Below are 25,773 nucleotides of genomic sequence, written 5' to 3'. Positions count from 1 at the left end.
ACACGCACTGCACAATTAAGTTCAATATGGCTTTGGTATTCCCCCATTCGCTCCCAATGTTCTTACAGTATCTCCATCATAATTGTGTTGGATGAAAGTACATTAGTGCTGTGGTTTCATAAAAAGTGAACATTTTAATCTATCCTAACTTGTATGTCAATATCCTTAACACTACTAACTAATAAAGCCCTTCCAACTCACTGTAAAACAATATCATTGCAATAGCAAACAGCACATACCTAGGTGTGGATTTACCTCTTCCTGTTGTACTAGGTCTCCAAAGCGTTGATGGAATTTCAGGAGCTGCGCTTTCTTTATGTAAATAGCTGTTAATCTGTTTTAGGTGGCACTGGTTAAATAGGTAAATGTTGAGCAGAACTTAGGGGGCTCTTATGGTGCAGTGGCAGTGCGCCTACCTTTGTTCCAGGAGGTCTGGGTACAAGTCCTTTGTGCTCCCAGAGGTGTGCCAGAACAGGTTGATTAAAAATCTCTGCAAAGCTTTAGCAGAACTCAGGGGCTCTTGTGCTGCAGTGGTTGTGCCCTCTAATGCTGAGCTGAGAGGCTGAGGTTGAGGATCCACTTGCTCCAGAGGTGTGTAATAACATCTCTGAACAGGTTGATTAGAAAATATGTAAGAGCTGGTTTTTTTCTGCTAGGCTAGCTATAAACAAGTCCAGGCAGCAGGCAATGGAGGGGGTCATCTCTACTGACTGCCTGCTCCTCTTCCACAGTTACGTTCGAACTAGAGTGTCATCGAAGAGGGAAGATGCAGCATCCATCAATGTTTTCGATGCCTTTAGTGAGAGATGAGCACTGTGGGGGATATAGCGCTTTATTACCCCCTCTAACTCCATTTTGATTTGGTCCTCTCCTCTCTCCCTGATGTTAGCTATGCCTGCAAATATTCAATTGGCCACACAGGTGTTTTGCTGGTGGTGGAGAAAAATAAAAACTAGCTGCGTCAACTGTGAAGCACAGCGAAAACAGCAGTGCAACTTCCATTTCTACACTGGCTCGGGTTATCATGAAGGTCCCAACTTCTCAACTTGCTTGAAGCGCGGTGGCCCTCAGATTAAACCACCACTCGTTGTCTCTCTCTCTCTAATAAGAGTGTGGGATTATGGTGACTTTACACCTAGAAAAGAATTCAGCAACACTTAGGGACCCTTGAGGCACAGTGGTACTGTCCCTATCTCTGAGCTAGGAGACCCATGTTCAAGAACCGTCTGCTCCATAATTGCACCACCGTACAGGATGTTTAGGAAAATATTTTAAGAGCTCTCCCTTGCAGCTCTGTGGATTCAGTCAGTGGTGGTAATGCCTACATCTGTACCAGTTCATTTGAAAATATATTTTGAACAGAGTTCTTGCAGCATGGAGGTAGTGTTCCTAGCTCTGAGCCAGGAGGATGGGGCTCATGTCCCAGCTGCTCCAGAGTGTGGTCATAACATTCTCAATAGTTTAATTCAAAAATATCTTGAGCATCATTCCTTTTAGTATTGTGATATTTGTGAACCTGCCTGCCATGGTTCAATTCCCTAATGGAAATCGCCGTGTATAAATAAGGGTGCGTTTTTTGGGTTGTTGTGCTACAGTGGTAGTGTCCCTACCCCAGATCGAGGAGGCCTAAGTTCAAGTCTCACCTGCTCCAGAGGTCACAGTGTCATAGATCTACTGCACAGAATAAAACCCTTCAGCTCATCAAGGCTGCACCAGTCAAAAACAGCCACCACTCCAATCCCATAACCTTGCAAGCTTTAGCATTACAAATGCACATCTAAGTACTTCTTAAATGTTATGAGCATTTCTGTCTGCACCACCACTAGAGGCAGTGTGATCCAGATTCCCTCTGGGTCATAAGGATCTTCTGCACATTCCTTCTAATCCATCTACTCGTTAGCTTAAATATACACCAATAGCCACTGATCACTCCATCAATTGAAAACGTTTCTTCCTCTCTACCTTATCAATGCCCCTTATAATTCCATCAGATAAATCCTGATATTTCTACTATGATTAGCACATGGTACACCTGTGACCTCTACTTTTGAGGACCTACATTTTAATTTGCTTCCCAACACCTTATATTCTGCTTGTTGGACTTTTTTTTTAAACCAGTGTCACTTGTGTCACAACATTTCTGAACAGGTTGATTAGTAAATATATATTGGGCAGGGCTCTTATGTGACATTGGTACTGTCCCTTCCTCTAAGCCAGAGGATCCATGTTCAAGTTGCCCCAGAGTTATGTGTTATGTCTCTATACGGTTGATTAGAAATATCTTCAGTATACATCCTGGAAGCTCCATGTTAGTACAGCGGTTAGATCCCTGGGGATAGAAGATCAGGGTTTAATTCCTTGATCGGAAGTGGCTGAGTGCTGTGTGTAAATAAGGTTACATTTGTGCATGTCTCACGCGCACTTGTGGCGCAGTGTTGGTGTCTCTACCTCAGAGCCAAAAGGGATGGGTTCAAGTCCTACTTGCTCCAGAGATATAACAACATCGGTACAGGTTAATTAGAACCATCTTGAGCAGAATTCCCGCATTCTTCTTTAAAGCCTGCCCACTGTCACCATTCACCTGAGAGGCAGACACAATCTCAGTTTAACATCTTAACTGGCAATAATGCAACACTATCAGTACCACACTGAAGTGTCATCTTTGATTTGAGCTTGTACTTCAGGATTTGATGTAAACTATAATGTACCTGAACATTGTTTACAGAATCAAATTTCTTATTTCTGTCAAAATATTCTCAGCATCAAAAACATAAATTGTTGAAGAAATTCAGCAGGTCTGGCAGCATCTATGGAGAGAAAGCTGCGTCAACACTTCAGGTCCGGTGACCTTCTTCAATTCTGTTTCAGATTTCCAGCATCAACAGCTTAATTTTAAGTGTTCTCAGCATGTTTGCTTCCAAGACATCCCCCAGATCCATTTTAACTCAAGTATTCTTCAATTTAAAGATTAGCTATAATGTTAAATATATAGAAATATTGCTTCTATTTTATTTAAAGGGATAATTATTGCTGGTAATGAACAATTAACATGTGGAGATATCTTCGACAGCACGTACGTGCCATGGTGAATGCTCAATTTGCTGCAGTATGTTGTTTTTATTTAGTTATTGCTGAAAACCCAGCTCTGTGTAATTAAACCATACTAAATGGGACCAATCTTTTCAATGCTGCAGAAAAATCAGTGCAGTGACACAACAGTCTACAGGATACTGATTGGTGTACTTTTCAACAGAGACCACTAGATGGTAATTTTGAGCAGAAATCCTGTCTGACTTTATTTTACCCTTCCAACAGAGATAGGCAGCAAATCTTTCTGCTGTGAGATGCAAAAGCTACTCCCACAATTTAAATGAGGCTCTTATGCTAACACAATCCATTAGGTTTGATCTTTACATTTGCTGTATACTTAAATATGTTAAACCATTGCAACCCTAAACCAAAATAACCGTATACCCTCAAATAAAGAAATCACCAATAACATTACACTTTGTAGCTTTTACTGTAACACAAATTAGAACCTATGGGAAGACTACAGTTCTGAATTATGAAAATGTTACACATAAAATATTAGATACAATAAAGACTACTTGACAAACGTACAAGTATTCATAACACTCCCTAGACAGATGTGACACCTTATACAATCTCACATTCTTTCACAACTCAGCCCCTGGAACATAGGAGCCTCATCTTCCTCACTCAATAGATTTGAACTTTGAATCATTTCCAACAGCAGCTTCACTCCACCCAAGTCTCCGGGACAGTTGTTCCAATAATGACACACTCCTGCAAAACCTCCTATGCAAGGTTCACAACTATCTTTATGGCACAGACTCTCCCAAGACTCTTTATTCAATGATTTTAATAAACCTCAATAAAGTGTCTGGTCAGCTGTGGCAAAACTGAAACATAGCTGTAATACTTCACAATCTCTGCTCGAAACCTTTTTAAAGATTTCTGTACCTTTTAATTATATATTACACACATCACCTTATAAATATGATTCTCTGTTTCCCACCCCAATATTTACCTGTTGCTCTCAGTCGTGTTTGACCAACAGTTTCCATCTCAGCTCCCATGCTAGTGGTACTTTTCCAGGTCAAGGGTCACCAGGTCACATGAACAATCATTTCTTATTATTCAAGAAAATTAAAAGTGATCCCTTTGCAATTGACATAAACACCTATGTAATTTTCAAGCAATCCTGAAAACAAATACAGATTCCATGGACATTTTAAAGGAATTATAAAGTTTCTTAACAATACTTCTTCCAGGTCAAATGTCAGATTTCTCTTCCACCTCATTGGGAAAAAAAACAAAGCTTTACCACATTAGAGTATATTTTTACAGCATTGTTGAAGTACAGAAGATTGTTAACGTCATAAACAGTTGGTATATTACATATTATGCAAGTAGCAACAATGAGATATGTCAGCCTGAATACACAATGACCAATCCTCTTGAGCTCTATGCTGTAAAGAATTCCACAGATTGATTACCCTTTGAGAGAATAAACACCTTATATTCACCTTAAATAGGCAACCTCTTACTCTGAGATTATGCCCTCTGGTCCGAGACAGCCTCTTATTATCAACCTTGTCCCGACCCTATCTACCCCAAAGAATCTTAATGTCTCCTCTCATTTTTAGAACATAGAACATAAAACATTACAGTGCAGTACAGGCCCTCGGCCCATTATTCCATTTTTATACATATGTTTATCCAATGACCATTTAAATGCCCTTAAATTTGGCGAGTCTACTACTGTTGCATGCAGAGAGTTCCATGCCCCTACTACTCTCTGAGTAAAGAAACTACCTCTGACATTTGTCCTATATCTATCACCCAACAATTTATAGCTATGTTCCCTCGTGCTAGCCATCACCATCCGAGGAAAAAGGCTCTCAATGTTCACCAGATCTAACCCTATGATTATCTTTTAACTCAATTAAGTCACCTCTCGACCTTCTTCTCTTTATTGAAAACAGACTCAAGTCTCTCAGCCTTTCCCCATAAGACCTTCTCTCCATACCAGGCAACATCCCAGTAAATCATCTCTGATTCCTTTCCAATGCTTCCACATCCTTCCTATAATGCGGTGACCAGAACTTACACAATACTCCAAGTGCAGCCAGAGTTTTGTACAGCTGCAACATGACCTCATGGCTCCGATACTCAATCCCTCTACCAATAAAACCTAACACACCGAATGTCTTCTTAACAATCCTATCAACCTGGGTGGCAATTTTCAGGGATCTATGTACATGGATACAGAGATCTCTTTGGTCATGTACACTGCCAAGAATCTTACCATTAGCCCAGTACTCTGCATTCCTGTTATTCCTTCCAAAGTGAATCACCTCACACTTTTCCACATTAAACTCCATTTGTCACCTCTCAGTCTAGCTCTGCAGCTTACCTATGTTCCCCCTGTAACCTACAACATCCTTCGGCACTGTCCACAACTCCAACGACCTTGGTGTCATCTGCAAATTTACTAACCCATCCTTCTACACCCTCTTTTATGTCATTTATAAAAATGACAAACAACAGTGGACCCAAAACAGATTCTTGCAGTACACCACTAATAACTGAATTCCAGGATGAACATTTCCCATCAACCACCATCCTCTTGTTTTCTTTCAGCGAGCCAAACTCTGATCCAAGCCGCTAAATCACCCTCAATCCCATGCCTCTGTATTTTGTGCAATAGCCTACCTTAGGGAACTGTATCAAATGCCTTACTGAAATCCATACACACCACATCAACCACTTTACCCTCATCTACCTGTTTTCCACAACATTTGCTATCCTCCAGTCTTCTGGCACTATTCCTGTAGACAATGACGACATAAAGATCAAAACCGAAGGCTCATCAGTCTCCTCCCTGGCTTCCCAGAGAATCCTAGGATAAATCCCATCCAGCCCAGGGGACTTATCTATTTTCACACTTTCCAGAATTACTAACACCTTGTCGAGGGGAATACTGAGAAACAGGCTACTAGAGTAGACAGGATTGAGGTTCACAAGAAGGTGTTGTCTTTTTCCAGTGTGAATTCTGATGAAAATCTTCCCACTATTATCTTTGATTGGTCCTAATATTACTCTACTCATTCTTTTATTCCTGATATACCTTTAGGGTTTTTCTTGATCCTATCTGCCAATGACTTCTCATGACCCCTCCTGGCTCTTCTTAGTTCCCTCTTTAGATTTTTTCTGGCTAACTTGTAACTCTCAAGCGCCATAACTGAGTCTTCATGTCTCATCCTAACATAAGCCTTCTTCTTCCTCTTGACAAGAGATTCAACTTCCTTACTAAGCCACAGCTCCCTTACTCGACAAATTCTTCCCTGTCTGACAGGTACACACTTATCAAGGGCATGTAGTAGCTGTTCCTTGAATAAGCTCCACATTTCAATTGTGCTCATCCCCTGCAGTTTCCTTCCCAATCCTATGCATCATTAATCTTGCCTAATCTCAACATAATTGCCTTTCCCCCAATTATAACTCTTGCCCTGCGATATACACCCATCCCTTTCCATCACTAAAGTAAAAATAATTGAATTGTGGTCACAATCACCAAAGTGCTCACCTACCTCCAAACCTAACACCTGGCCGGTTCGTTACCCAGTACCAAATTCAATATGGCTTTGCCCCTTGTTGGCCTGTCTACATACTGTGTCAGGAAATCCTCCTGCACACATTGGACAAAAACTGACCCATCTAAAGTAGTCGAACTATAGTATTTCCAGTCAATATTTGGACATTTAAAGCCCCCATAACAACTACCTCGCTCCTATCGAGAACCATCTTTGCAATCCTTTCCTCTACATCTCTGGAACTATTTGGAGGCCTGTAGAAAATTCCCAACAAGGTGACCTCTCCTCTCGTGTTTCTAACCTCAGCCACATACTACCTCAGTAGACAAGCCCTGAAACGTCCTTTCTGCTACCGTAATACTGTCCATACACAAGGACCCCAAATCCCTCCACCTTGCAGCTTTCAGCAATTTTTCCCTATTTAAATAATAAGCCATTAATATATATGTCATAAATAAATATATCCTCAGCACTGATCACTATGACATTTGAAAGTCAATGCCACACAATGCCACACCTCCCCATCTCTTATCATCTTCTCTGTTCTTACTGAAACATCTAAATCCCGGAATCTGCAACAACCATTCCTGTTCCTTCTCTATCCATGTCTCCGAAATGGCCACAATATCGAAGTCCCAGGCATCCAACCCATGCTGCAAGTTCACCCACCTTGTTCCAGATGCTCCTGACGTTGAAGTAGACACAATTCAAACCACCTTCCTCTTTGCTGGCGACCTTGAAACCACGTTTCTGACCTCACTACTCTCAACCTCCTGGACAGTGGAGCTAGAATTTAGGTTTTCTAACCTTCAATGAATATAAGCCCAAAGTATTCAACCTCTCCTCATAAAATCTCTCCATTACCAGAATCAATGGTCTTCTGGACTGCTTCCAATGTCAATATATCCTTTCTTAGCAAGGGGACCAAAACTATTCACAGTATTCCTGTAGTGGTCCAGTTAGTATAGTTTTATTTTACATTTGCTATTTCATTTGCTTTGAAATAAAGGCCACCAGTCCATTTGCTTTCCCTTTGACCTGCTGAACATGAATGCATGTTGGTCATTCATACATAAGGACCCCAAATCCCTCCACATTGCAGCTTTCAGCAATCTTTCCCTATTTAAATAATAAGCCATTAATATATATATCATAAATAAATATATCCTCAGCACTGATCACTGTGACATTTGAAAGTTACAGACCGCAATCCTGATTATGCCCCTTTTCCCTAACTCTCTGTCTTCTCTTATTTAGCAGGCTACAGTGTGGAAAGAGGCAATTTGGCTCACTGAGTCTGCACTGACCCCTTTAACAGCCTCCCACCTTATCCCTGTAATCATCATGAGAATCCATCTAGCCCACAATCCCCTGGACACTACAGGGTAATTTACCATGGCCAGTCCACCTCACTCACACACCTTTGGACCCGGTGGAAACCCGTGCTGTCACAGGGAGAACGTGCAGACTCCACATATTACCCAAGGCTGGAATTCAAGTCAGAAGTGGGTACTGCAGACGTTGGAGATTAGAGTCAAGATTAGAGTGGTGTTGGAAAGCACAGCAGGTCAGGCCTGTGCTTTTCCAGCGTTAATCTGGAACTAAAGTCAGATCGCTGGTGGTGTGCCACCATGCCAGCCAATAATTCACCAGTCCTCTATCCATGCTGGTATGTTATCTCAACACCATGGGCTATTATTGCATCGCCTTAGGTAGGACATCTTATCAAAGATCTTTTGGTAATCCAACTTTATTACTGGTATCCCTTTATCCTGCTTGTTAACTCCTCAAAGGACTATAGTAATTGACAGGAGCTAAATTCTTCTACAAGCTAAATGCAAACATGGATATTGGTCATTTTGTTTTGTAAAGCAATCTCAGGAAATCACTACGGGTACAATCAGAACAACATTTGGATGATATTGCTTCCAGTAACTACCTTTCAGCCTGTCAGCCATGTGCCTCAAGCAAGACAGCAGGCCTATTGTACCTGGATCCAAAAGGCTATCACAAACGCAATCCAGCTGTTCTAACACTGTTCATGAGAAACTTGTTCTGGTATTCGGTATCACAAGATTCAACATGTATTTGTTTGGTAAGCAATTCACAAACCATTGGAAATTACATCAGACAAGTAAAGATTTATTCACCAAAGACTTAAATACTTTATCTTAGTCATGACTAAAATCATGGAACCCTACAGTGTGGAAACTGGGCATTTGGCCCAACAAGTCCACCCAGACCTTACCCTAATTCTCTACATTTCCCCTGACTAATGCACCAAACTTACATATCCCTGAACACTGTGGGCAATTTAACATGGCCAATTCACCTAACTTGTACATCTTTGGATTGTGGGAGGAAACTAGGGCACCTGGAAGAAACCCATGCAAACACTGGGAGAACGTGCAAATTCCACAAAGGCACACATGTCTAGAATCAAACCCAGATCCCTGGTGCTGTGAGGCAGCAGTGCTAACCGCTGAACCACCATGCCACCTGTCACAACTACCTTTACAAATTTCCTATTATTCGACTGTTAAAGGACTCATCAAATGCACAGACTGGAATAGTTGGTGTATTCAGATCATGATTCTGTCTGATGATGGATCACAACTTACAGGGAGATCTTTAGGGACATGGCTACCAAATGGGGCACAACCCATGCAACAGTCTCACCACATTATCCCACATCCAAAAGTCTCACTAAGTGAATAATTTAAAATATTACAGCATAGGAACAGGAGTAGACCATTCAGCGCCTCAACTCCATTCCACCATTCAATGAGATCATAGCTGATCTGCAGCCTAACTCTATATATCTGCCTTTGGCCCATATCCCTCTATATCTTTACTTACCAAAAGTTTATCTATCTCATATCTAAAATTAACAGCATTCACTGCTATTTGTGGAAGAGATTTCCAAACATCTACCATCCTGAGTTACAGGGATAGGATAGGAGGATGGTTCTGGGAGGGGTGCTCTTTGGAGGGTTGGTGTGGACTTGATGGGTGGAAAGGCCACATTCCATACTGTAGGATTCTGTGATTCTAAATTCTCAGGGACACTGGCCTAATTTGTATAAAGTCTTCCAACAGCTTAGCCTCTGAAATCCAGCTATCATTCTTGTAAGGCCATGTTATATTCCCTCCAAGGCTCTCGTAAGATGTGTTGCCCAGACCTGCTCACTACACTCCATGTGGTATCTAACCAAGGCTTTCTATAACTGCAGCATAATCTCTGCATCCTTGACTCCAGCACTCTTGATATAAAGGCCAGCACTCCATTGAGCTTTTGCGGTTATTTTCTGCACGTGCTCATAACATTTGGATTTATGCACCTGAACCCACAGATCGGCATGGTGGCACAGTGGTTAGCACTGCTGCCTCATAGCGCCAGAGACCTGAGTTCAATTCCCACCTGGAGTTTGCATGTTCTCCCCGTGTCTGTGTGGGTTTCCTCCGGGTGCTCCAGTTTCCTCCCACAGTCCAAAGATGTGCAGGTCAGGTGAATTGGCCAATCTAGATTGCCCGTAGTGTTAGGTAAGGGGTAAATGTAGGGGTATGGGTGGGTTGCGCTTCAGCGGGGCGGTGTGGACTTGTTGGGCCAAAGGGCCTGTTTCCACACTGTAAGTAATCTAATCTAATCTAATCTAATCTCTTTGGATATCCATTGTATTTAACAGCATACCATCTAGAAAGTAACCTGATTCATTCTTTTTTGGTCCAAAATGGATAACCTCACACTTGCTTACAGTGAACTCCACCTGCCACAGTTTATTCCATTCACTTAGTCTATTGATATCCCTTTGTAATTTTATGCCATCACTTACACAGTCTACAATGCCCTGATGTCTCATCAGCAAATTTGGATATATGTTTTTCCTTTTCCATTATCCAAGCCATTAATAATGTGAATAACTGAGGCCATAACAGATCTTTGTGGAATGCCACTGGTCATATCCTGCCAATTTGAGTATCTACACATTATCCCTCGCCTGCCACTTATCCAATTTCCTAGCCATATCAGTAATTTGCTCTCAGTGCCATGGGCTTCCACCTTTGTTAACAACCTGTTATGTGGAACCTTATCAAATGCCTTTTGGAAATCCATATAAATAACATCCATTGACATCCCCCTCCTCCGGTAACTTAGTCAACTCTTTAAAAATTCAGTGAGGTTTATGAGGTATGACCTATCGGTCATGAATCCTGACTGGCTCCCCCTGATTAACTGAACATGTTCAAGGTGTTCATTTAGCCTATCCTCGATTATAGACTCGAACAATTTTCTCACTATGGATGGTCTGTAATTTCCTGGTTTTCCCCTTTCACCTTTCTTAAAAAGCAGAGTCATATGTGTAATTCTCTAATCCAGAGAGGCAACTTCTTTATCTAGGGAACTCTAAAAGATTTTATTTAGCGTATGTGCTAAATTCCATTATCATTCTTTAATTCCATTAATTTCCTCATTACTGATATCTTACTTACATTCAATTTATTCAATAATTGTCCCTGATTCGCTATTAATTTCTTTGGACTTCCAGCAAGCTATCCTCCTTTTTGACTGCAAATACCAAGGCAAAGTCATTATTCAATATGCCTGCCATTACACCATAGTCATTGACAATAGCTCAACGTTCAGTCTTTAATGGGCCAGCATTGCGCCTTCCATAATCCCTTTTAATCGCTTTTTAAGCTGCTTTTGTGGCCTTCTGCTGGTCTTTGTATGTTTCCCATTTAACAGAATCTGTGCTGGGATTTTTTTGCATTTTGTAAGCCCTTTCTTTTAGTTTTATGCTTTCCCTTCTGTCTTTAATTGTCGATTGATATTTTGTTGTGAAGTGTAACTTTACCCTCTCAAGGGTACAACCTGGTTTCATTTTGTATTAAATGTTTCTGTAAACATCCTCCACTGTTCTTCAGTTGTTTTTATCAAAATGAACAGATTTTTCCAGTTCACTGTGGGCAGTCTCTGTCTGATCTCGTTAAAGTCCACTTTGAAAACGCCAGCAGCTGATTCATGCTTTTTTCACTTTCAAATGCTACCTGATCACTACTTGATAAATACTCATGCACAACTGGTTACTAATTAAATCTGGCTCGTTCCTCATTACTAAATTCAATATTACTTGTTCCCTTGTTGCATCCAGAACATACTGCTGTCAGAAACTATTCCAGACACACTCCAGAAATTAACCACCTTTCTATCAGGTGATTTTCTGCCTCTCTCAATCTATGTTAAAGTTAAAATCCCCTATGACTACAGCTCTGGCTTTGTTACACACTTCCCTAATTTCTGCATCTACAGAATTTAGCACTTCAGAGCTGCAGCTGGAGTCTATATAGCACCTCTTTTATTTTTACAGCTTTACTGTTCCTCAGTTCCATTCATAGAAGATGGAACCTCGGACCTAGAAGGAACAGACCCTTCAGTCCAACATGTCTGTGCTGACCATTACGCCATTCTAAACTAATCCCATCTGTCTGCTCATGGTCCATACTCCTCTGCCTGTTCATGTGTTTGCCTAAATTCCTCTGAAATGTTGCTACTGTATCTGCTTCTACCATCTCCCCTGGCAGCACGTTCCAAGCACCTACCACCTTCTGTGTAAAAAAACCTTCCTTTACATCTCCTTTAAACTTTTCCACTGTTACCTCAACCTATGCCCCCTAGAATACAACATATCCAGCCGGAGCCAGAGACTCCGGCTAATTCATTCCTATCCATCCCTCATAATTTTATATACTTCTATCAGATTGCTCTTCAGCCTGTCCAGCAAAAAACAATCCAAGTCTATCCAACTTCTCCTTATAGCTAATACAATCTAATGCAGGCAACAGCCTGATAAACCTGAAAGTCTTCACATCCTTCCCACGGTGTGGCGACCAGAAGTTCACACACTACTCCAAACGTGGTGAAACTAAAGTTTGAAGATCATTCAGTCTCCACTGAATGGAACCTCTCTTTCATACATATCTCACTTACTTTCTTCATGTTGTATTGCTATGCCAATTTGCACATGGTTTGGGTAATAATCCAGAGATTATAATCCTTGATATTTTGTTCATTAATTTAGTTCATAGCTCATGATATTCCCCAAACAGGACCTCTTGCCTATGTTATTGGTCCCACCAATGAGATCCTCCCTCTCCCAGTCCAATATCCTTTCGAGCCAGTTCAATCTGCCCCTTACTTTGGCACTAGGGAGGCCACAAAGTGCAAGGTGACAATGCAGGATGATCTTATTGCTATGTTACACTTAACTGCTTTGGACATGGGTTTACCATCATCAATAGAAATCAAGTTTAGAAGGCAGTTTAAGACAACCCTGACAAGTCACCACCACAAAAAAACTAGGAAGAATGAAAAAAGTGCATGACCCACACACTTGAATGGTCTGATCTTTACAGATATCCAAAGATCAGAGTCATACATTTTACCGAGGGAACATGGTATCCAAAGTATGCAGTGCACCTAGATCGTACAAAGTCACCATGTGGAGGTCCTGGTTTTAGATAAGGTCAAAAATCACATGACACTAGGTTATAATCCAATGGGTTTATTTGAAAACACTAGCTTTTGGAGTGCTGCTCCTTCATCAGGTGCTAGTGATGCCACAACTGCCAGTGTAGCAACACTGAGGAGAAACATAAAGCAATTCAGACACCTGCATTGCAAACCAACTGTGCACAAAACACACTTAAAGTAAGCTTGTATTATGAGTGTATGGAAGAAAATTATTACAATAATCAACATGCAGGACTGCAGCACACCTGTAAATTGAAATACCCAAGTCATTGAGTCATAGATCTCCACAGCATGTAGAAAGGGCCTTCGGCCTATCATGTCTGAACCATTAAAAAACACCACCTAACTATTATAATCCCATGTTCTGGCACTTGGCCCACAATGTTTTTTTTACGCCTTGCCATTCTAAGTGCACATTTAAACATTATGAAGGTTTCTGCCTATATCACCTTTACAGCTAGTGAACTCCAGGCTCAAAAATGTTTTCCTCAGATCTCTAAGCCATCTGACCCTCCCCTTAATTCTTTGCCCCTTAGTGATTGATCCCTCCATCAAGGGGTAAAGTCTCTTCCTGTCTATGCCTCTCATAATTTATACATCTCAATCATGTCTCCTCTCAATCTCCTTTGATCCAAGGAAAACCCCACTCTGTCCAATCTCTCTTCATAACTAAACCTTCTAGCCCAGGCAACATTCTGGTGAATCTCTGCATCCTCTCCAGTGCTATCACATCTCTCCTATAATTTGGGTTCCAGAATTGACATGTGAAATCTAAGTCTTCACAAGGTTATGGTATCACAAAATCTGCAAGAATTGTCAAATCACCTGAGTCATACAGAATGTTAGACTATTCAAAGCTTAAATCATAATTTCTATGTAAATAATTTTGTAACTACTCTTAATGTTTTTACTCAGTGTATGCAATTTTATGTTGATAAAAAGTGATGGATGTAATGTTATTGCTTTAACAGCTTGATATGGACCAGGGTGAAACCACATGCTTAACTACCACAAGCAGTCCAGATAGAAGTGTTCAAGAAGGAAATTTATGAGTTACCTGTGACTGCAAATTGTAGTTTGAGCTGTTAAAAAAACCTGCATCAAATTTTCAAGTGAACTTGAACCACATTCCCTAATCTGTTAAATACCAATAGCATAAGAAATACAACAGATTGATCCCACCCAAGTGTTCCACTTCACCCATCTAATTGCTCTGCCCCCCCCCACAACTGATTGCTCCTAATCCTGACTTGAGTGTTCCCACCCCAGCCCAATTGCTGCTGTCATCTTCACACGTGACCGTTTCACTCCCTTACCCCTAACCTGACTGTCCCAGTCCTCATCTCCCACCTCAGTGCTCCATTCTCATTTTAGATTTTTATCTCACCTCTACAACCACTGTCAAAATCTACCATTCTATTAAAGCAGAACAAAAAACTGCGGATTCTGGAGATCTCAAACAGAAACAGAAATTGTTGGAGAAACTCAGCAAATCTGGCAGCGTCACGGAGGAAAAGCAGTGAAAAAAAAAATCAACGGACTTGAAATGTTTTGTCTCCACAGATGCTGTCAGGCCTGTTGACTTTCTCCAGCAATTTTTGTTTTTGTTCCTACCATTTTATTTTCTGATATTAATTAAAGAACCTTTAAATGTTCCATGAATCAAAGACTTCTTGAAGACTAATTAAACATTATAAATTCCACTGGAACTCTGACCACTGTCAATAAAGCTCCATAAATGCATGGAAGTTCCTGATAATAAGCACCACTGATTTTTCAAAATTTGTGTACAGGTTTCCAATATTGCCAAGTGTTCATTTTTACTGGTGTGCTATATCAGTTAGAAATAGATTATTTTGCATGGGCATAAAGGAGCTACAAAACCATTGCTTCTGAGGTAGCAAAATGCCACATAATGACTCAATCACTGGCTTCTGTTTATCCAATCAAAAAGATTACTAGTCTGAGCACGTTATATTTAAGAGTATTTAGTGTAATGCATGGTGTAATGTTAGTTACCCTGTTAAACTATAGGCTCTAAGGGCAGAATCATCTAGGCTTGGAGGCGTGAAGGAACTTTAATTAAGTGGGTTGATAGTGATCCACAATCTGTCCTCTTCCTGTCCATGCCCTACTTATGTTCAAGGTGGGAAACACAAATTTGACCTTCCTATCACAACCACTTAAGAATCTTATCCTGCCTGGGCTGCTCCAGCTGAAATGAGGAAGTGTTGACCGTGACTGGTAAACCAATTTGGGCTGATGTCAGTTCTTTTTGGGAAGGGGATCCTTGTTCTGTAATAATTTATGGATGACTGAGGGGATGGGAAGCAGGGGTCCACTGACAGCCAATACCTGACCTCACTTCTGACCTCCCTTGTCTTCTTTCCATCCAACCTCCAATCCAGGAAACTCTTCCATACAACACTTACCTTTCCTGGCTTCAGGAAACAGAGTGGAGGGCAATTTCCTGTCTGCATCGATGGTGCTGAGGGGGGAATAGTCAAGAGCATCAAGACCCTGGGGATGATGATCACCAATAATCTGTCCTAGTCCACCCACATGTGATGGTCAAGAAAGTACATCAACGTCTCGACTTCATCAGGATGCCAAGAAAATTTGGCATGTCCATAAAGACTCTAACCAATTTTTATACATGACCATAGAAAGCAGCCTATGTGGTATGCAATCACTCTTCCCAGGACCACAAGAAACTACAGAGAGTCATGAACGCAGCCCAGTCTATCATGCAATTCAGCCTTCCATCCACTGGCTCCATTTATACTTCTTACAACCAACCTTACAACCAGGAAAGCAACCAACATAGACAAAGATCCCTCCCACCCCAGTTATACCCCCTTCTGTCAGGCAGAAGACATAAAATTGAAATATGCATATGAACAGATTCAAGAACAGCTTCTTCCCTGCTGCTGTCAGACTTTTGAACGGACCTCTCTGATGTTAATTCTGATCTCTCTCTGCACCTTCTCTGTGGCTGAAACACTGCATTCTGCACTCAGTTCTAGTATCCTGAATTAGTTTGTATGGAATATCTCGGAAAATGTGACAACAATAAATCAAACACAAACTCCTGGAAACTCTCCTGCTCTTGAATATAATCTGAATACAGAGAGATATCACCCTCAGATACTGTGCTGGTTAAAGTCATGTTGAGTCAGGGTTTGCAGATAACAATGATTAAACACTGATTCATGAAACATTGTTTGAAGCAATAGCTATGAATACAATGTAGTTTCCAGAGGAAACTAAGCTTACTTTACTGACATGAAGGAGTAACACTGCATATGCTATGGGGATAGGGACAAGTAGCACTGTAACCTTGCAGGAAATCTTTGCCTATACAGCACCAATTTGGATGTTTAGCTGCAGAGATTTCATTTTCAGCTTTTGCTGTGCAATCATAGTCAGTATGATCTGTTCAATTTCTGATTTCTTTTATGAAAGTGGAATTCCTCTCTCCAGTTGTTTAGAACAACAGTTTCATATCCTTCACTAGAACATCACATTTCCACCATAATTTAGAAAAGGTGATGCAAAGTATTTGTTTAATCTCTCTGCCTACCTTAATTCTTCAAAACTGGATTTGCTCTTTCATCCCAGAATGATTCTTCTCTCCCTTTAAGTAATCTTTTACTTTGAATATGCTTATTAATGCCCAAATGTTTCCTTACATCAACTATTTGTGGATGACTGCAGTAACATCTATCTGGCAATGTGTAAAACTATCCTGCTCACAGAAAGTCAAACAAGTTGATCCTAGCCATTTACTGCCCAGTTAGATTAGCCTTAACCATCAAACTAAATGTGGAATGTGTTCTCAATAGTGTGATCCAATTTCACTATTTAACAATAACCTGCTCCCTGATGCTTATTTTGAGTTCTGACAGAGCCATTTCATTATAGGTTTGGTCCAAATGTGGGCAAAAGCACTTAACTCAAGAGGGGAAATGACAATGACTGTCTTTGGCATCAGGAATCATTTAACCAATTATAGAATCAACAGCCTAGCAAAATTGGAGTCAATGGGAAATGGGGGAAAGCTCTCTGCTGTTGGAGTCATATCTCACACAATGGAATATGGTTGTGGCAAGTGAAGGTGAATAATTTCAGTTCCAGACCATAACTGAAGGAATTCCTCAGATAGTGTCCTCAGCCTAAATTCCTCAGATAGTGTCCTCAGTTTTAGATTCCCTACAGTGTGGCAACAGGCCCTTCAGCCCAACAAGTCCACACTGACCCTCTGAAGAGTAACCCATCCAGACCCCATTCATCTTCATCAATTACCTTCCCTCCCTTTGAGGTATGGATGTTCACTGATGATTGCACTATGTTCCTGGAACAAGTAATAATCGTGCACACAAGTTCGAGGCAATGGCCACCGCCAATATGAGAAATACAAACATCATTCCTTAACATTCAATGGCATTAGTCAAAAAGTGTGGAGCTGGAAAAGCATAGCTAGTCAGGCAGCATCTGAGGAGCAGGAGAGTTGACGTTTTGGCCATAAGTCCTTCTTCAGGAATGTTATTACCATTGTTGAAACATCTTGGGGGGTTACCATTGGCCAAACCTTGAACTGGACCACCATATAATTTCTGTAGCTGCAACAGCAGGTCTGATGCTAGGAATTCTACAATGACTAACTCACCTCCTGACTCTTCAAAACCTTCCCACCATTCACAAGGTTCAAGTCAGGGGTGTATTGGGTTACTCCCCATTTTTATTGGATGACTGGAGCTCCAATGACACTTAAGCAGCTTAACACCATCAGGAACAAAGCAGCCCACTTGATGGCACCCCATCCACAACCTTAAACATTCATTCCGTTCATCATCAAAGCACAGTGGTAACAGTGCATTCTTATGTTCCCTCTTTTTTTTTCCCTGTTGCCATACAGAGATCTGAGGTCTGTGCACAGCAGTGGTTTCTGGAACTGGAAGTCAATGTATTCACCACAATCAGCATGCGTGGACACTTTGATATCAATGTGGACACGGCTATGCAAGTCAGTGGTAAGAGTGATGTTGTCATCTACCACATGCTCTGTCACAACTCACCCAGAGTTCTTTGATAGCAATTTCCAAACTGATAACCAGCATACACACAGAAACACTGCCACCTGCAAGTCCCCCTCCAAGCCACTCAGAATCCTGACTTGGAATTATATCACTGTTCCTTTACTGGCACTGGTCAAAATCCTGAATTCCTTTTCCTAACAGCTTAGTGGGTGTGTCTATATCACAAACTGCAGCATGTTAAGAAGGCAACTCATCATATAGGCAATGAATCCTACTCCAACAGCAATGCCAAAATTTTGAGAATAAAGACAAAAAATATGTTATGCTGATGATAATTGCACCCATGAAACTCAAAAGTGAAGGTTTTTGTTGGCTCTGCTCCTGACCCACTCTGCGCAAACAAAGAACAGCACAGTTTGGAACTGTGCAGCTACATAGTGCCATATTTCTGTGGGAGTGATTCAAATATTTTAAGTTATAGTCATAATGTCAGAGAGATGCACAGCACAGAAACAGATCCTTCAGGCCAACTCATCCATGCTGACTAGAAATCCTAAATTAATCTAGTCCAATTTGTCAGCTTTTGACCCAAACGTATCTCAGCAAGAGGCCCAGCAATCACTTCTCTAGCTTTCCCCAGAGTTCTAGTGTATACCTGATCAGGCCCTAGGGATTTATCCACCTTCATGCTTTTTGAGACATGGAGCACCTCCTTGTCTGTAAAGTGGACATTTTTCAAGATGTTGCTATTTAATCGTGTAAGAAATATCTGTTGTGCCGACTATTTAAAGAGAAATTTACCGTTATGCCGTAAGTATCATTTGCCTGCTAAATGAGTAAAATGTTCTGAATAGTTAAATTAAAAGTTACATAAAGCAGAATCTTGCTGATAATCTCTTCATTTCTGGCTCATTCATAAATTCCATTATACTGTTTTATGGTCTCTCCTTTGGAAATCTAACAGTGTATAAGAAAGAATATTAAGTGTAGTTATTCAATTTTATATTTCTAATTAATTGTATTAATAACAATATAAAATACTGAGGAATGCAAAAGGCCTTCAGGCATAACAATGCACCCTAACTTTTGTTAAAAGGGGATTGATAGAATTTTAGGCATCATGGAGAGTTTATTTGCAATAAGTTTGCAATTTCTAAGTTGTTGATAACATGATTGGTGAAAGAATCAGAGGGGATGTATGAATTTTCCTCATTCAGTAACTGATTAGGATTTGAAACATTCTGCCTGATATAATGGTGAAAACGGATTAAACAACTGGACTTCAAAATGGAGTTGGATGTGGGGGAAGAATATGAGAGTGGAATTAAGTTGTCTTTTATTGAAAGAGGCAGATTAGACATTGTGGGCTAATGGCCTCTTTTTGCACTAAATTACACCATGATTTCTCAGCTCTTGCAAATAATTGGCAGAGAACAATATCGGTACAGATCTGGGAGGATGTTAAAGACCACCTTAAGTCTGCCTGTTTAAGCAGAATTGGAACTCTGAATACATTTGTAATCCAGTGCTTCACAATAAAATATTTCAAAGCAAATGTTTTTGCTATTTTCCTTTGGGGTATATATTATATTCAGGAACTCGATGTCATATTACCTTCCATTTTACATTTTCATCGTCAAATATTTGCTGGAGTGAACAATGGAGCTGACACTGGAGCTAGAAACGAAGGCTGTGGGTGGTCTATGCATAGGAAAGCTCACACCATGAGTGAGATCACACACCAGGTGACCTCTGTGCCATTCCCAATCTTATAAAGGAAGCCTGGGATTGGACACTTAAATGGGGATTGTATCCAACAAAAATAAGACGTTTGACACCAACTTTCCTTGTATTAAGTTACAATCTGCTAAATTTATGGTGTGTAAAGTCTGGAATGCAGGCCGGGGACAACCCTGCTATCTTTAGGAGTTTAGTCCGGTGGTATTCACAGGATAACTCAGAGCATGTTGGTCATATATTTTCATTTAATGACTGCTCTCACACTCAGAGGACTTCTTTTAAAAAATTCTCCTTCCATAGGCTTTCTTTGTCACAGAATCCTTACAGTGCAGTAAGAAGCCATTTGGTCAACACCAACCCTCCAAAGAGCATCACACCCAGTCCCATGCCACCACCCTGTCCCTGTAACTTCCATTTACCATTACCAATCCATCTGACCTGCACATCCCTAAATACTACGGAACAATTTAGCATGACCAATCCAACCAACCCGAATCTCTTTGGACTGTGGGAGGAAACCAGAGCATCCAGTGGAAAGCCTTGCAGACACAGGGAAAACTTGCAAAGCCTACACAGTCACCCAAGACTGGAAGTAAACCCAGGTTCTTTACTCTGTGAGGCAGCAGTGCTAAGCTAACCATTGTGACACTGGAGCCACCCATGATCAGGGATGCAGGGTTACAAGGATAGGGTAGGGGCATGGGTCTGTGTGGGTTGCTCTTTGGAGGCTCGGTGTGACACAATGGGCATAAAGGCCTACTTCCACACTGTGTAGATTCTATTATTCTATGATCAGAAACAACAAAATGCTCGAATAATGCTTTACAGTGATGAAAATGTCATATGCTGCTGGACAGTAAAGATGTTGCCTTCTTGACTACCATCCTCATAAAACATAATAAAGCAAAATTACATCAATCTGTCACATCAAATAAATATTGCCAAATGGATTGTCTGCAGAATGTGCTGGCAATTCTGTTACCTCTATATATCCAGTTCGTGGACAGCGTACATTTCAAAACTCTTCCGAAGTAACATAGATAAGTTGAAATAAATCGCAAAAAATGATAAGCTATCTCTTGACCAGGTAATCAAAGATCAATCTTATTGACATAATATGCTTATTGTTTATAATAGATTGATGCTAAAACTTTACTTGGAGCTGTTAAGAACTAATTTCCTCAGGCTAAACATCCAGTAGTAAGAAGATTACTTTTAATGGATTACACTGAAACATTAGATTAGATTCCCTACAGTGTGGAAACAGGCCTTTTGGCCCAACAAGTCCACACAGACACTCCGAAGATTAACCCACCCAGTCCAATTTCCCTCTGACTAATGCACCTAACACTATGGGTGATTTAGCATGGACAATTCACCTGACCTGCACATCTTTGGACTGTGGGAGGAAACCGGAGTACCTGAGGAAACCCACGCAGACACGGGGAGAATGTGCAAACTCCACACAGTCGCCTGATGCTAGAATTGAGCTCAGGTCCCTGGTGCTGTGAGGCAGCAGTACTAACCACTGAGCCACCATAGTTAAGCACCATTTTCTTGTTACATAAATAGTGAGTTCAAATGACATCGTAAAACACCAAGTGTAACAAATTTCCAAGGTGGCTACCTACACTGGACGTACAATTGGCTATGGGTTTCTGCTGGGTACCCCAGTTTTACCCCTGTCCAACAGTCCAGTTCGGAGCAGTGAGAGGCGGGAGCCAGGAGGAGGTGACGTTGGTGCGAGGTGATTGTTGGGAAGGCCGGTAAGTATATTTAAACTTCTTACCTTCAGAGCAGCGAGGGAGGTGCGAGCAAAGGACTTCTGGGAATGGTAAGTAGAACAGTTTATATTTGCGTGGTTGTGTTATCCGAGACACTACTCAGGTAGTGTCTCCCACCCATCCTCCTCCTCTAACCTAAATAAAATGCTGTGGGAGCCAGATTGACAAGGTAACGTAACTAGTTTATTTCCTAATCCTGTTTTTTTAGTAGTCACTTCGGGAGTTAGAATAGTGGGAATGGAGTTTAGGGCAGTGTAATGATCCTATTGCAGAATGTGGGAAGTAAGGGTCACCACTAGTGTCCCTGCTGACTACATCTGTGGGAAGTACACCCAACACCAGCTCCTTGAAAACCGCATTAGGGAAATGGAGCTGGAGTTGGATGAAGTTCGGATCATTCGGGAAGCAGAGGGGTTATTCACAGGACATACAGAGAGGTAGTCAAAAGAAAAAGACAGATGGGTGATAGTTAGGGGACAGAAAGGAAACTGGCAAGCAGTGCAGGAATCCCCTGTGGCCATTCCCCTCAACAATAAGTATACCGTTTTGGATACTGTTGGGGGGGGGGATGACTTACCAGAGGAAAGCAATGGAGCACTTGCTGCTCAGAAGGGAAGGGGGTAGAGGAGCAGAGCAGTAGTCATTGGGGGCTCGATAGTTAGGGGGACAGATAAGAGGTTCTGTGGGGACGAGAGAGACTCATGGTTGGTGTGTTGCTTCCCAGGTGCCAGGGTTCATTATGTCTCTGATCATGTTTTTGGGATTCTTCAGGGGGAGGGAGAGCAGCCCCAAGTTGTGGTCCACATTGGTACCAACGACATAGGTCGGAAGAGAGATGGGGACTTGAGGCAGAAATTCAGGGAGCTAGGATGGAAGCTTAGAGCTAGGACAAACAGAGTTGTTTTCTCTGGTTTGCTGCCCTTGCCACATGCTAGTGAGGTGAGGAATAGGGAGAGAAAGGAATTGAACATGTGGCTACAGGGATGGTGCAGGAGGGAGGGTTTCAGGTTTTTGGATAATTGGAGCTCTTTCTGGGGTAGGTGGGACCTCTACAAGCAGGATGGTCTTCATCTAAACCAGAGGGATACCAATATCCTGGGTGGGAAATTCGCGAAAGCTATTAAGGTGGATTTAAACTAATATATTAGGGAGGTGGGAACCAAAATTGTACAGAAGAGGGTGAGAGTAGGGAGTTCCCAAATCAAGTATCTGACACTAGCAAGCGAGAACCTGGTTTGAAGTGTGTGTACTTCAACGCGAGGAGCATCCGAAATAAAGTGGGTGAACTGGCAGCGTGGGTTGGTACCTGGGACTTCGATGTTGTGGCCCTTACAGAGACATAGATAGAGCAGGGACAGGAATGGCTGTTACCCAGGTTCCGGATTCAGATGTTTCAGTAAGAACAGAGAAGATGGTAAAAGAGGGGGAGGTGTGGCATTGTTGATCAGGGACAATATTATAGTTGTAGAAAGGATGTTTGAGGACTCATTAACTGAGGTTAGAAACAGGAAAGGAGAAGTCACCATGCTGGGAGTTTTCTATAAGCCTCCGAAGAGTCCCAGAGATGTAGAGGAAAGGATAGCAAAGATGATTCTTGATAGGAGTGAGAGAGGCAGGGAGTTGTCATGGGGGACTTCAACTATCCAAATATTGACTGGGATCACCACAGTATGAGTACTATAGATGGGTCAGTTTTTGTCCAGTGTGTGCAGGAGGGCTTCCTGACACAGTATGTAGACAGGCCTACAAGGGGCGAAGCCACTTTAGATTTGGTACTGGGTAACGAGCCTGGCCAGGTGTTAGATTTGGAAGTAGGTGAGCACTTTGGAGACAGCGATCACAATTCTGTCAGGTTTACTTTAGTGATGGAAAGTGAGAGGTGTACTCCACCGAGCAGGAGTTACAGCTGGGGGAAGGGAAATTATGATGCAATTAGGAAAGATTTAGGAAGCGTGGAATGGAGAAGGAATGCAGGGGATGAGCACATTAGAAATGTGGAAAGCTCCTGTGTGCCTCAGACAAGTATGTACCTGTCAGACAGGGAGGAAGATATAGAATGCGTGAGCCGTGGTTTACTAAGGAAGTGGAATCCCTGGTCAAGAAGAAGAAGAAGGCTTATGTTCGGACAAAATGTGAAAACTCAGTTAGGGCGCTTGAGGGTTACAAGGAAGTCAGGAAAGACCTAAAAAGAGAGCTCAGAAGAGCCAGGAGGAGACATGAGATGTTGTTGGCGGATAGGATCAGGGTTAACCCTAAGGTTTTCCATAGGTATGTCAGAAATAAAAGAATGACGAGAGTTAAATTAGGGCCAATCAAGGATAATAGTGGGAAGTTGTGTGTGGAGTCAGAGGAGATAGAGGAAGCACTAAATAAATATTTTTCGACAGTGTTCACTATAGAAAATGAAAATGTTGGCGAGGAAGATACAGAGATACTTGCATCTAGACTAGAAGAGATTGAGGTTCATAAGGAAGAGGTATTAGAAATACTGCAGTGTGTGAAAATAGACAAGTCCCCTGGGCCGGATGGGATCTATCCCAGGATCCTCTGGGAAGCAAGGGAAGAGATTGCCGAGCCTTTGGCATTGATCTTCAAATCATCATTGTCTACAGGAATAGTGCCTGAGGACTGGAAGATAGCAAATGTGGTTCTCTTGTTCAAAAAGGGTAGTGGAGACAACCCTGGTAATTACAGACCAGTGAGTCTCATTTCAGTTGTTGGTAAAATGTTGGAAAAGGTTATAAGAGATAGGATTTATAACCATTTAGAAAAGAATAATCTGATCAGGGATAGTCAGCACGGTTCTGTGAAGGGTAGGTCGTGCCTAACGAACCTTATTGACTTTTTTGACAAAGTGACCAAACATGTAGATGAGAGTAAACTGGTTGATGTGGTGTATTTGGATTTCAGCATTCGATAAGGCTCCCCACAGTAGGCTATTATACAAAATGTGGAGGAATAGGATTGTGGGAGACATAGCAGTTTGGATCAGTAATTGGCTTGCTGAAAGAAAACAGAGGGTTGTAGTTGATGGAACATGTTCATCTTGGTGTCCAGTTACTAGTGGCATACCGCAAGAGTCGGTGTTAGGCCCACTGCTGTTCGTCATTTTTATAAATGACCTGGATGAGGTCTTAGAAGGGTGGGTTAGTAAATTTGCGGACGACACTAAGGTCGGTGGAGTTGTGGATAGTGATGAAGGATGTAGTAGGTTGCAGAGAGACATAGGATGCAGAGCTGGGCTGAGAGGTGGCAAATGGAGTTTAATGTGGACAAGTGTGAGGTGATACACTTTGGACAGAGTAATCAGAATGCAAAGTACTGGGCTAATGGTAAGATTCTTGGGAGTGCAGATGAGCAGAGGGATCTCAGTGTCCATGTACACAGATCCCTGAAAGCTTCCACCCAGATTGACAGGGTTGTTAAGAAGGCATACAGTGTTTTGGCCTTTATTAATAGAGGGATTGAAGACCAGAACCAGGAAGTTATGCTGCAGCTGTACAAAGCTCTGGTACGCCCACACTTGGAGTATTATGTATAGTTCTGGTCACCGCATTATAAGAAGGATGTGGAAGCTTTGGAAAGGGTGCAGAGGAGATTTACTAGGATGTTGCCTGGTATGGAAGGAATGTCTTACGAGGAAAGGCTGAGGGCCTTGAGGCTGTTTTCGTTAGAGAGAAGGTTGAGAGGTGACTTAATAGAGACATACAAGATAATCAGAGGGTTAGATAGGGTGGACAGGGAGAGCCTTTTTCCAAGTATGGGAACGGCAAACACGAGGGGACACAACTTTAAAGTGGGAGGAGATAGGTATAAGACAGATGTCAGAGGTAGTTTCTTTACTCAGAGAGTAGTAAGGGTATGGAATGCTTTGCCTGCAACGGTAGTAGATTCGCCAAGTTGAGGTGCATTTAAGCGTTCATTGGACAGGCATATGGACGTACATGGAATAGTGTAGGTGGGATGGGCTTCAGATTAGTATGACAGGGCGGCGCAACATAGAGGGCCGAAGGGCCTGTATTGCGCTGTTATGTTCTATGTTCTATGTGCAAGTTAGT

The 25,773-nt window shown here is 41.7% G+C and overlaps 1 protein-coding gene across 3 annotated transcripts in view; it reads right to left on the bottom strand.

Moving 5' to 3' along the window:
* Positions 1-25,773, bottom strand: part of fbxl7 (F-box and leucine-rich repeat protein 7) — a 348,767-nt gene that overhangs the window by 24,257 nt on the left and 298,737 nt on the right. The window contains exon 1 of one of the 3 annotated variants that reach the window (XM_072575193.1): positions 4,052-4,099. The exons of the other annotated variants lie outside the window; for them this stretch is intronic. Coding sequence (XP_072431294.1) covers positions 4,052-4,088 — 37 coding nt within the window. The 5' untranslated portion in view covers positions 4,089-4,099. Of the gene's footprint in view, positions 1-4,051; positions 4,100-25,773 lie in introns of those variants that run through there. 3 annotated transcript variants of the gene reach the window in all.

This window comes from Chiloscyllium punctatum, chromosome 8 (genome assembly GCF_047496795.1).
Source record: "Chiloscyllium punctatum isolate Juve2018m chromosome 8, sChiPun1.3, whole genome shotgun sequence".
NCBI lineage: Eukaryota > Metazoa > Chordata > Chondrichthyes > Orectolobiformes > Hemiscylliidae > Chiloscyllium > Chiloscyllium punctatum.
This window is presented reverse-complemented; position numbering and strand designations above follow the sequence as displayed.